The sequence below is a fragment of the Lipotes vexillifer genome, unplaced genomic scaffold, assembly GCF_000442215.2.
Source record: "Lipotes vexillifer unplaced genomic scaffold, Lipotes_vexillifer_v1.1 scaffold21, whole genome shotgun sequence".
Classification (NCBI taxonomy): Eukaryota; Metazoa; Chordata; class Mammalia; order Artiodactyla; family Lipotidae; genus Lipotes; species Lipotes vexillifer.
Window position 1 is genome coordinate 620768 of NW_006774065.1, and position 11581 is coordinate 632348.

The 11581-nt window shown below is 48.9% G+C and overlaps 1 protein-coding gene across 4 annotated transcripts in view; it reads left to right on the forward strand.

The window, feature by feature from the left end:
- Positions 1-11581, forward strand: part of SCARB1 (scavenger receptor class B member 1) — a 74855-nt gene that overhangs the window by 56000 nt on the left and 7274 nt on the right. For 2 of the 4 annotated variants that reach the window (XM_007448649.1, XM_007448650.1), the window contains exons 8-11: positions 1110-1228; positions 6023-6096; positions 9558-9609; positions 10512-10658. In XM_007448649.1, coding sequence (XP_007448711.1) covers positions 1110-1228; positions 6023-6096; positions 9558-9609; positions 10512-10658 — 392 coding nt within the window. The remainder of the gene's footprint in view (positions 1-1109; positions 1229-6022; positions 6097-9557; positions 9610-10511; positions 10659-11581) is intronic. The other 2 variants (XM_007448651.1, XM_007448652.1) reach the window with 2 other exon arrangements.

Sequence of the window (11581 nt, forward strand, 5' to 3'; positions counted from 1 at the left end):
CAACCACTGCGCCACCAGGGAAGCCCCGCAATTAGCCATTTTAAAGTGCACAATTCAGTGACATTTAATACATTCAAAACGTGCAACCACCACCACAATCTAGTTCCAGAACACTCTCATCAACCCAAAAGGAGACCCCGTATCCATTTACACTCGCTCCCCATCTCTCTGCCCCGGCCCCTGTCACCGCCAGTCTGCGTTCTGTCTCTGATTTGCTGGTTCTTGATCCTCATCAGTTTTGAGAGAGGCTTATTCTTTTTTTCATTGACTTGTTGTCCATCAGGCCTGTTGTATGTTGTCCTGAGCACACGAGCATGCGTTGGTGTTTGCCTCGCTTGGTCAGTTGATGGAGAGGTTCAGCCTCGGGTGTCTGGGTGTGAATTTCCCACTCAGAGGGACCCAGGTCAGTCCCTGTTCTCACACATTGGCGTCCATCCCACAGACCAGCTGCTGGGAGAGAAGGAGCAAAACAGATGTGTCTTCTCCCCTCTCGTGGACGTTAGGGAGACCTGGCTGCAGGTGTGCACACCTGAGCATCTCTGATCATTGCCGTGTTGCCTGCAGAAGACAGTCCGGACTGCTTGGCTTGGCGATCCAGATGCCCCTCCTCTCACCTAAGTTCAAGTCTTTCTATCCTCAACTGCCATCATTCCCCTCCAGGCGCTGTCTGCTCCATATGCACTGCGCATTTTCCCACCTCCCTGCGTTGGCTTCTGCCACCCCTTCCACCTGGAACGCCATTCCCTCACCTTCTCTGTCTGGCATCTTTGAGCCAGCTTCATCTCCTTCCTTTGATCTCTCCTGGCAGATGCAGCAGCTGCTATTTTACCATTCCTGTGGCACCGAGCTTGTCCCCTGCTGGGTGGGTTCCAGTTCCTGGTGCCTCTTGGGCGCTTGGTAAATATTTGCAGACTGAAGAAATTCTCTCTGTCTAGTTATTGTTGTTTGCATCTTGTCATCATCATGAGGGGGGTGCACTGCAGGCAGTGGCTGTGTTTCATCACCCACGCATCCCCTTGCCCAGCTCAGGGTGTGACAGGGGCAGGTCTCTGGATATGCCAACATGCTGTCTTTGTCTGACATCCCCTCTCTGCCCCTCTGCCTTCTAGACGCACCCTTATTTCTCTCCCATCCTCACTTCTACAATGCTGACCCAGTCCTGGCAGAGGCAGTGTCTGGCCTCCACCCTAACCCAGAAGAGCATTCCTTGTTCCTGGACATCCACCCGGTGAGCCCCTGCCTGTCAGCCTGTGGGTGGGCGCGGGGATTTCTGTTTGGTGCACACTTGGCTTTCTCCTCTCCCCACTAGGCACCAAGCTGTTCCAGTGTGGGGGTGATGGGAAGCCTGGATTTCTTTGGCAGTGATAGCTTCTAGGCTATCAAGCCTTCAAATTTTGCCCCGACTTCATAGTGCAAGGACTTTATCTCTTTATAAGGGAATTGTCTCTATAAAAGGATTATAAGAAAGTAAATTAATTAGGAATTATCATCCTGCAAATTAGCCAGAGGCAGCCCTCTGGCTGTGCCAACATAGCATAAAGATCTTTAGGTACCGACAAGAGCCTGGAACATCTTGTGGATAAACTGGGTTCTGGGGAATTTGTCCTGTGTATTGTTTTGTCTGCGAACAGGGACCAGGAGGGTATCGGACCTGTAGATGTGGCCCTCCCGTGCGCATGTTTTTACCCAGTTGCTTCTTTTCTTAGTGCCTCCGTTCACTGGAAATTTGCCCATTTGGACTCGGTGGCTTTTTATCATTGATTAAATAAATTCTGTGGGTTTCTGCTTCCTGAGTGGACACTTGTGGTCTCCCCCACAGGCCTTTTTGGAAGCTCTTCTATCCGGTGCTGTTTCCTGCTGTCTTCCTTGGCACTCCTCAGATTTTCTTAGCTGCTGACTCAATCCCCAGCCCCCAGCACTCCACCTTCTAGCTCTCTCTCTCTCTCTCTCTTTTTTTTTCACTAAAAATCCAGGCTGAGACTTTCCTGGCGGTCCAGTGGTTAGGACTCCGTGCTTTCACTGCTGAGGGCACGGGTTCAATCCCTGGTCGGGGAACTAAAATCCTGCAAGCTGTGCGGCTCGGCCGAATTAAAAAAATAAACAAAATAAAATAAATAAAAATCCAGCTAGTGAAGTCAGCTATGACTGCACACACTCCACATTCAGCAAATATTTCTAGAATGCTCATTATGCTACAGGCATAATTCTAGATTCTTCCACCCACACCAACTCATCTAATTTTCACAATAATCTGAGAGATGGACATTGCTATTCCCATTTTACAGACGGGGAAACTGTAGCCCAAAGAGGTTAAGTACTACAGCTAGTAAATGGGATTCTTGGCTCCATAAGGGAAAGGTCTGTTCTGTCTTGTTAATCGCTTGGATTCTAGTAGTTACCACAGAAGTACTAATATCTCAGTAAATATGGGTTTGATTTACTGAGATATTAGTGCTTGAGAGTGAGTAAGGGATGAGGCCAAATTCAAACATAGGTGTTCTTTGTTTTTTTTGTTTTTTTTTTTGCGGTACATGGGCCTCTCACTGCTGTGGCCTCTCCCGTTGCGGAGCACAGGCTCTGGACGCGCAGGCTCAGCAGCCATGGCTCACGGGCCCAGCCGCTCTGCGGCATGTGGGATCTTCCCGGACCGGGGCACGAACCCGTGTCCCCTGCATCGGCAGGCAGACTCTCAACCACTGCGCCACCAGGGAAGCCCCTTCTTTGTTTTTTAATTAAATTTTTTTTTATTATTTTAAAATTTCCTTTTTCTCTAAACCTGAATACTCAACGGCAATGTCTGTTTTTTAAAAAAATTAATATACTTTCATTTTTGTTTGTTTGGCTGCACCATGCGGCATATGGGATCTTAGTTCCCCGACCGGGGATCGAACCGGCACCCCCTGCAGTGGAAGTGCTGGTTCTTAACCACTGGACCGCTAGGGAAGTCCTTACTTTGGTTTTTTAGAATAGTTTTAGGCCTACAGAAAAACTGAGCAGAAAATACAGAGAGTTCCCAGACATCGTTTTCCCCTGGCACGAAATTTGTCGCAGTCGATGAATGAACATTATTATTAACTATAGTCCATAGCTTACATTAGGCTTCATTCTGTGTTGTTTAAGTTTATGGGTTTTGACAAGTGCATCATGACCTGTATCCACCATTACAGTCTCCTACAGAGTGGTTTCGCTGCCTTAAAAATCCCGTGTGTTCTACCCATTTATCCCCCTATTACCTTCACTCCCATCCAAACTTTGGCAGTGACTGATCTTTTACCGTCTCTGTAGTTTTGCCTTTTCCAAAATATCATATAGTTGGAACCATAGAGTATGTAGCCTTTTTAAAAAAATTGAGGTATAGTTGACGTACAATATTATACAAGTGACAGGTGTGTAATGTAGTGATTCACAATTTTTAAAGCGTATACCCCATTTACAGTTATTTAAAATATTGGCTGTACAAACAGTTGTTTTAATGCCCACTACATTCTGTCCTGTATTAATATGTAGTTAATTAAGTGGGTATTAATGAATTAAGTTGATAGTAATTTATTAATATGAATCTATTGCGTGCTCTATGTTAAATTCATTCTTTATTGTTAGATGTGTTAAGGCTTTTCCATACTGTCTTAAACTTTCAACCAGTTTTTAAAAGGCTTTTATTATAAAGCTAACAAATGGTTTTCCACTTTCTCTTTTAGTTCATTTAGTTCTCTCTCTCTCTCTCTCTCTGCTGGCTTCTGGGCATTCCAGCAAAAAGAGCAAGATCTTTTCTCTGTTCTCACTGGTGACTTTCATTGTGCTGTGTGGATTTTCTTTTTTTTCCCCCACATTGAGAAAGAAACAGTTAGGTTTGGGAGGCTGGAGAGATGCAAACAGCTGTTTTGCAGCAGCGCAGCAGCTGATGCAGTGGATTTCTACTTCTCATTTCAGGTCAGGGGCAGACGGGGAGAGGAGGTGGCCTTGGATTTTGTTGTCGATTTGGGGAGGATGGTCATGGGGTCGATTTGCTGATTTCTGATCTCCTTAGCCCGGAAAACAGAATGCCTGCCGGAAGCGGCTTCTCTGGTGCCTTCTTTCCTGCTCCTGAAACCGGGGTGTGTGTGTGTGTGTGTGTGTGTGTGTGTGTGTGTGTGTGTGTGTGGTGACAGACGTGGGCTCATGGGTCCAAGTTTCTGTTCTGAGATTGCGGGGTGATGGGGGACAGGCGGGGCTTTGCCCAAGAAGAGGGAGCTGGACAGCCAAGGAAGGAAGGAGACACATTTCCTGGAGAAGGAAGTGGCCTGAGTGGAGACCCCAGAATGTAGAGTCTAGAAAGCAGGATGTGTCAGGGTCTCCAAGATCACCCCCAAGTTGGAGGATTTGCTAGGAGGACTCCCAGGACCCAGCACATGGTGGTACCCACAGCTGTGATGTATTGCAGTGAAAGACACAAGGCACAGTCAGCAAAGAGAAAGGCTCACGGGGTGAAGTCTGGGGGAACCAGGCACAGGCCCCCAGAGCCCTCTTCCAGGGGGGTCACACAGGACACCCTTCATTCCCCGTGTGAGGTGTCATCTACCAGGGACGCCCAGTAGAGACTCAGTGCCCAGGATTCTTACTGGGGCTGGTCATATAGGCGCCGTCTACCTGGCACAGACCGAAATTCCGGACTCCCGGAAGGATATCAGGTGTCAGCATAAACCACAGTGTTTGTACAAACTGTCCTGGTACAGTGAGCCCCTCTTATCTGTCAGGGAGAGGTGGGAGCCCTCCTGAAATCCAGGATCGCAGACCCCAGCCAGGGACAACCTTGCTAGCAGGGCAGCCTCACCCCTGCTGGCTCTTTTGCACACGGGTGATCTCACTCCCGTCCCACCGGGTTCTCAAGTTCAAACTCTCCCCCGTCCTGGGAGCATGGCCTTTGGCCAGTTGCTCTGTGCCCCTGGGGTTCCAAAGGACCTCAGGATGCCAGGCTATATTGGAAGATAATGCCCTCTCCCACTGGTGTATGTGATAACAACACAGCATTTATGGCTCTGAGTGTGGCTGTCTTGCATCCCTTATTTTGCCCTTGCAGAAACCCTGTGAGGTGGGCAGAATTGTCTCCATTTTCCAGATGAGAAGAGTCTCAGCTAAGAAGCAGCAGTCTGTCCTCAAACCTAGGTTCCTTTCCACTCTCATTTCCTGACATCATTCTGGAAGCACCTTCCTGGTTTTGGTCCTGTATGTGTGTCACTTTTTGTGTTATTGACTTACTACTTAAAAAAGAAAAAAACTCATCAAAAAAAACACAAAATCCTGCACAAAGGAAGCTTTCTATCATGACCTCAAATCGGAAATTAAAAATGTCTCTAAATAGGGAATTCTCTGGCGGTCCAGTGGTTAGTACTCTGCGCTTCCACAGCAGGGGGCGCGGGTTCGATCCCTGGTCGGGGAACTAAGATCCCGCAAGCTGTGCAGCGCAGCCAAAGAAAAAAAACGTCTCCAAGTAAAGAACGCAAAATATCACTAGGCTTTCTGTAAAATATCGTCGCCTGCCCTTGGCACGAGCCTGAGGCCAGCTCTGTTGAAATGGAGATCGGGTGGAGTTGTATTGCAGAGGCACTAGGGGCCGAGCAAGCTCCCTGCAGACTTTCTCTTTGAGATGCTGGTGGGGAGGGAATGGGGGGTGAATGGGGAAGATAGTGACTTTATTAACATGCAAATCTATTTTATTTTATTTGGAGGCTGGAGGGAGGGGCGATGACTGGGAAACGTCCTTCTGCACTGGGGGATGCATGGTGCAAGAGAACAGATGGAAAGGGTTAGTTTTTTTTCCATCCAGAGCAAGGCTGGCTCACCAGAGGGGAGCCCTCGAGGTCGTGGACATAAGAGCCATTTGGGGAACATGTGTTTAGCCATCAGGGCTTTGAAAGCGGAAGTCCCGTCAGATGGGCAGTTCATTTGGGATACGCACCCTCGAGCGTGACCAGGGAGAGGGCTGTTTGAAGGGGTCCCCAGGGCCCCAGGGAAGCCAGGCCCCTCACTGCTCTTCTTGCTGCAGGTCACCGGAATCCCCATGAACTGCTCTGTGAAACTGCAGCTGAGCCTCTACGTTAAGTCTGTGAAAGGCATCGGGTGAGTGGGGTCTGGGAGCCCCGGGCTGCCTTGCTGTTGAGAGATCAGGGACTCGGGACTCTGGCCATGTCCTTGGGAACCTGGCATCTGGGGAGAGAGATGGTCCTTCGGGATATGGAATCTGGTCCCTGCCCCTTGAACCCCTGAGGGGGGTCTTAGCTCTCAGCTGAGCCCAAACTGCGTCCTGACATCCCTGCTCTGTTCTCTCTTGACATTTGTCCCCCAAATTAGACTCTTCCATCCAAGCTGTTTCCCATTCGACAGAGTAGCAAGAATTAAATCCTGCCAAAACCAAGTGTTGGAAAGTGGAAACTTAGCAAACAGTCTTCTGAAGTGAGACCGTTCACTTGACGGGAGGAATTCTTTAAGTGCTGGTTTTCTTTTTCTTTTTCTTTTTTTTGAGTTGGTTTTCAGTAACCGCTTTATCAAGATTTAATTCACACAGTATAAAACTCACCCTTTAAAAGTGCACAATTCGGTGATTTGTAGGACATTCACAGAGCTGGGCAGCATCACCCCAATCAATTTTGAAACATTTCCATCCACCCCCTCAAAAGAAACCCCACACCCTTTAGCAGTCACTGCCCATTTCCCCAGCCCCAGGCAACCCTTAATTTACTTTCTGTTCCTGTGGATTTGCCTATTCTGGCCATATCATGTGAATAGAATTATATAATATGTGTCTGGCTTTTTTCACTTAACATGATGTTTTCAAGGTTCATCCATGTTGTGGCCTGTGTCACTGCTTCATTCCATTTTATGGCTGAATGATATTCCATTGCATGGAAAGACCATGTTTTTATTCATCAGTTGATGGACATTTGGGTTGTTTCTACTTTTCGGCCATTATGAATAGTGCCGCTTTGAATATTTAAAGTTTCTGTGTGGATGTATGTTTTCTCTTGGGTAGATACCTTGCAGCAGAATTGCTGGGTCATATGGTGACTATGTTTAAGAGTTTCAGGAGCTGCCAGACTGGTTTCCAGGGCGGCTGCGACATTTTACACTCCCACCAGCAGCGTGGGAGGTGCCAGTGTCTCTCCATCCTTGCCAGCTCTTGTTATAACATCGAGTTAGGATAGAGCTGGGTGAGGGAGCACACTGGTCATTACGTCAGGGTCTGTATTTCTTTATTTTAAAAACATTTTTTTGGTCGCACTGTGTGGCATGCGGGATCTTAAGTTCCCCAACCAGGGATCGAACCCGTGTCCCCTGCCTTGGAAGTGCAGAGTCTTAACCTCTGGACCACCAGGGAAGTCCCCTGTACTTCTTAGCATATTTGAAATAGTTTCATTAAAAAAAAAAATTCCCCCAGAAAGATTCCTGGGCTGCAGGAATGTGAGCATCTGTTTGGCTTTATGAGACGCCTGTCAGCTGGAAAGAATAACACTTTGTCGAAGCTGGTGAGCATGTCAGTGCAGCTCATCCTTACTCCCCCACTAGCTTTTCATTTTTACATTTTGAGGCTGCTCAGAGAGTTTGTTCCTGAAGCGTTTGTGGCTGGTGAAACGGCCCCACGCGTGCATTAGGCGTCTGCTGCCCAGACTTGAGCTCCACAGGGCTCCCGTCCCTCTGTGCCTGGTCTGCTAACTTGGATGTGCGGGGCCGGCAGGTGACTAAGTGGAACCCGAGGGGATGGGACCGAGGGCCAGCCTCTGTCCAGCACCAGGGCCCATGCACTCAGTGTAGCCACATCCTATGCATTTGCAAATGCATTTTTCAAAATCTGGATGTTAACACACGCTCTCTCAATTTCACCTGGTGGGAGTTCATTCAGATTTTTGACAAATGCTGCTCAAGCCAGCAGTCTATCTGGGTGGCTGGATTCTGCCTACTGGTGGCCCTGAGCCACCACCCTGATGGCTCTGGGCCTCTGTGTTCCCACCTGTTCGGAACCAAGGCCACACAGCTGCCTGGCTGCCCCTGTGGGCTGGGATGGTGGTCTCAAGGGCGGTAGTCCAACAGCAGTGCTTATCAGCATCTCCCAGGGCTGTTGAGGAACCCGTGTGGGAAAAGTCTGGAGACACCGCTGCCTGCCCGGAAGCAGAGCTGTCTAGCTGTGACTTGTCTGAGGAATTTTTGTGCTGTTTGCTCACAAGATAAAGGCAGCAGGGTTGCACACTCTGTGCATTCAATTGACATCAGTTCTTACAAACTCAGATTAAAGAGGCTGAAGTGAAGGGGATGCGCCATTGTATTTCCAGAGCGTTCTCCGTGTCTGTCTCCTCTGTAGGTGATACGGTGTAAATTCATATCACTGCACCATACTCTACTGAATAAGCGCTTTTTGAGAATTGTGATTGAGGATTTTGACCTTCTGTGCTGACTCTGGTGCCTGTCCCCTGAGAGAGTGCCAGCTCCCCTCCAGCTGTGCCTTGTTTAAGCAGACCCAGGAATGGTGAAGTTACAGAATATTTGTTTGTCCAGTTGTTTGCTGGCATTTGACAACAAGATAACAATAATAAATATCGAGCACTATATGTCTTTTTTTTTTTTGGCTGTGCCACACAGCTTGTGGGATTTCATTTCCTTAACCAGGGATTGAACCCAGGCCACAGCAGTGAAAGCCCAGAATCCTAACCACTAGGCCACCAGGGAACTCCCCTAGAGCACTTTTTATATGCTGGGTATTTTTCATGGTGTCGCGTTCCATCCTCACTAGAGCCCTGTGAGGAGTTCCATTATAATCCCCATTTTACAGAGGAGGAACAGAGAGGGTAAGTAGCATGGCCAAGGTCACACAGCTATCTAGTAGCTGACTGTGTCGGGGGTCCCCAAGACCACTCTCAGGTTTGATGATTCACTGGGAAGACTCAGGGGACCCAGCATGTAGTTAATAGTCACGGCTGTGATTTATTACAGAGAAAGGATTCAAAACATAATTGGCAAAGGGAAAAGGCTCACAGGGTGAAGTGTGGGGAAACCAGGCACAGGCTTGTAGAGCCCTCTCCCAGGAGGGTCACACCAGGGCACGCTTCATTCCCCCAGTGACAAGTTGTGACAACATGTGTGAAGTGTCCCCTACCAGAGATGCCCAGTAGAAACTCAGCACCCAGGGTGTTTACTGGGGGCTGGTCACGTAGGCGTCTTCTGCTTGGCATGGACCCAGATTCCAGACTCCCCAAAGGAAAGCAAGTGATCAGCATAAAGCAGTGTTGTTTGTTAGCTGGGCGTATTGCCATCCTGAATAAAATTGGGATTCTGTTTCTAAAAAAGAACAAATGGATATCAGCTAGGTCCCTGGCAGCCCCTCCACGTAAGAATTTTTCATTTAAAAAGATATTGTTGGATTGTCAGGTTGCACCCCGTCAGGAGATGCCCATTGCTCAAGCCCATGCCGATCAAGTTGCTGCAACATCAAATCCCTCCTGACCCTGGGGCTTCCAATCACAGGTCCAGAGCTGTCTGATCTAAGACACCCCGACAAAACTTCTCACTTGCTTGGTCTCGCTTATTTCCAGACAAACTGGGAAGATCAAGCCGGTGATCCTGCCACTGATGTGGTTTGGAGAGGTAAGGCTGCTTCCCTCACCCTGGGTACTGGGCACCCGAGGGCGTGGTGTCTGATGCCTCAGTGAGGAGTTGATGTGGGCATTTGGGGCAGGAGGCTGTGTGTGGTGGGGACGCTGGGCTGGGGTAGCTCGACTGAGTAATACAGAACAATCTGTTAGAAACTTTGCCCTCTCCAAGCACTTTATGTCAGTTATCCCACTGGGTTGAAAGGATCACACGAGATGAGGAACACAGGAGCTGCATGAAACTGTAAAGTCCCTGGTCAGGGTGTAAAATAATTTTGTTAACGCACGTGGCCCCTTCTCCTGAGATGAAGGGAAGTTGGTTTTCAGGGTGTCAACTTTTTATTGAAATTTCTTCTCTCCCAGCTTTTCCGGGTTCCTTCTGGCTTAGCTCATTTTAAATCAGGGTGAGCTAACAGCTGGAACAGACAGGCTCCAAATGTCAAGTTCACTTCCCACTCACGTCACAGTCTGATGGGGGGCAGGCGGAGCTCTGCTCCACGCAGACATTCAGGGACATCCAGGCTCCTTCCATCTTCTGGTCCTGCCCTCTTGGAGATCTTCAGAATCCGTCTCCATTCAGTAAATTGGGAAAGAGATGGAGAGAATCATATGGGAGCCAGGCGTGGAAGTTGCAGCATCACTGTGCCCCCATCCCATTGGCCAGAACAAGTCATATGGGCCTGACTAGCTGCAAGGGAGTCTGGGAAATGTAGTCCTGTTGTGTGGCCCCAGAGGAAATAAGAGGCATGGCTGGCTCCATCCATCGCATGCTTTGGCCAGTGGGCTTGAGATGGGAAAGGGGTTGGGGGACGGAGGGCTGTGGTGTGGGGTGGTGTCTGCACCCTCAGCCCACAGTACATGGCACCAGTCCATTTGTTTGTCCTTGTCCTTCGCCAGAGCGGGGCAATGGAGGGTGAGCCCCTTCAGACGTTCTACACCCAGCTGGTGTTGATGCCCAAGGTGCTGCATTATGCCCAGTACGTGCTCCTTGCCCTGGGCTGCGTCCTGCTGCTCATCCCCATCGTCTACCAGATCCGGAGCCAAGTAGGTGGTGGCCAGAGCCTGGCCAGGGCCGAGAGGCCCCTTGCTTGCCTGCTTGGGGGAAGGAGGGGCTCAGATCAGATCCCCCAGCAGTCCCTTCCTGCTGTGCCCACGGACACCTTCAACCTGCAGCCCACCTCGGGCGGCAGTCCTAGGTCTCCGCCTGGGCTGGGGAGCTGTTGCTGCATCCTTGCTTCTCTTGCATCTTCTGTTACCACCTCTCTGCCTATTCTGGGAGGCCTGGGGACCCTCCCTTGGAGGGGCCGCAGGTGGTTTGGGATCATGAGACCTGGTACTTGAATGGTTTGTTCTTCAAGTCAGCAGCTGCTGGCTTTCAGGCTCTGGCAGGTACAGGGCATACGACAGTGAACAAGGCAGTTCCTACTCCCGGGGGAAGGGGGGTGCGGGGACTGGCATTCTAGTTGGAAAGACAGGTGGAAACCAAGTAAGTAAACAGAAGAGATGATTTCACCGATGATAAGGATAATAGAAAATGTGATGGGCTTAGGGCAGTGCTGTCCGATACAAATACAACATGAGCCACGTGTGTGATTTTAAATTTAAATTTTCTAATAGCCACCTTAAGTAAAAGGGAATTAATTTTAATCATATCTTTTATTTAACCCGAATATATCCAAAATATCAATATGACCATGTCAACCTGTAATCAATATAAAAAATATAAATTTTTTTACATTTTTCTTCAGTTAAGTCTTTGGAATCCGGTGTCTATTTTACATTTACATCAGGTCTTGACTGGGACTCTCCCCTTTTCAAAGCCTCAATGGCCATATGTGGCTACCAAGTTGGACACCGCAGCATCCAAGGGCATTGGCGACAACTGTAGAGATAATGTCAGAAAAGGCTTCTCAGAAGAGGTTGAATTTAAGCTTAGAAGTGAATGCTCAGCACAGAGTCAGGGAAAG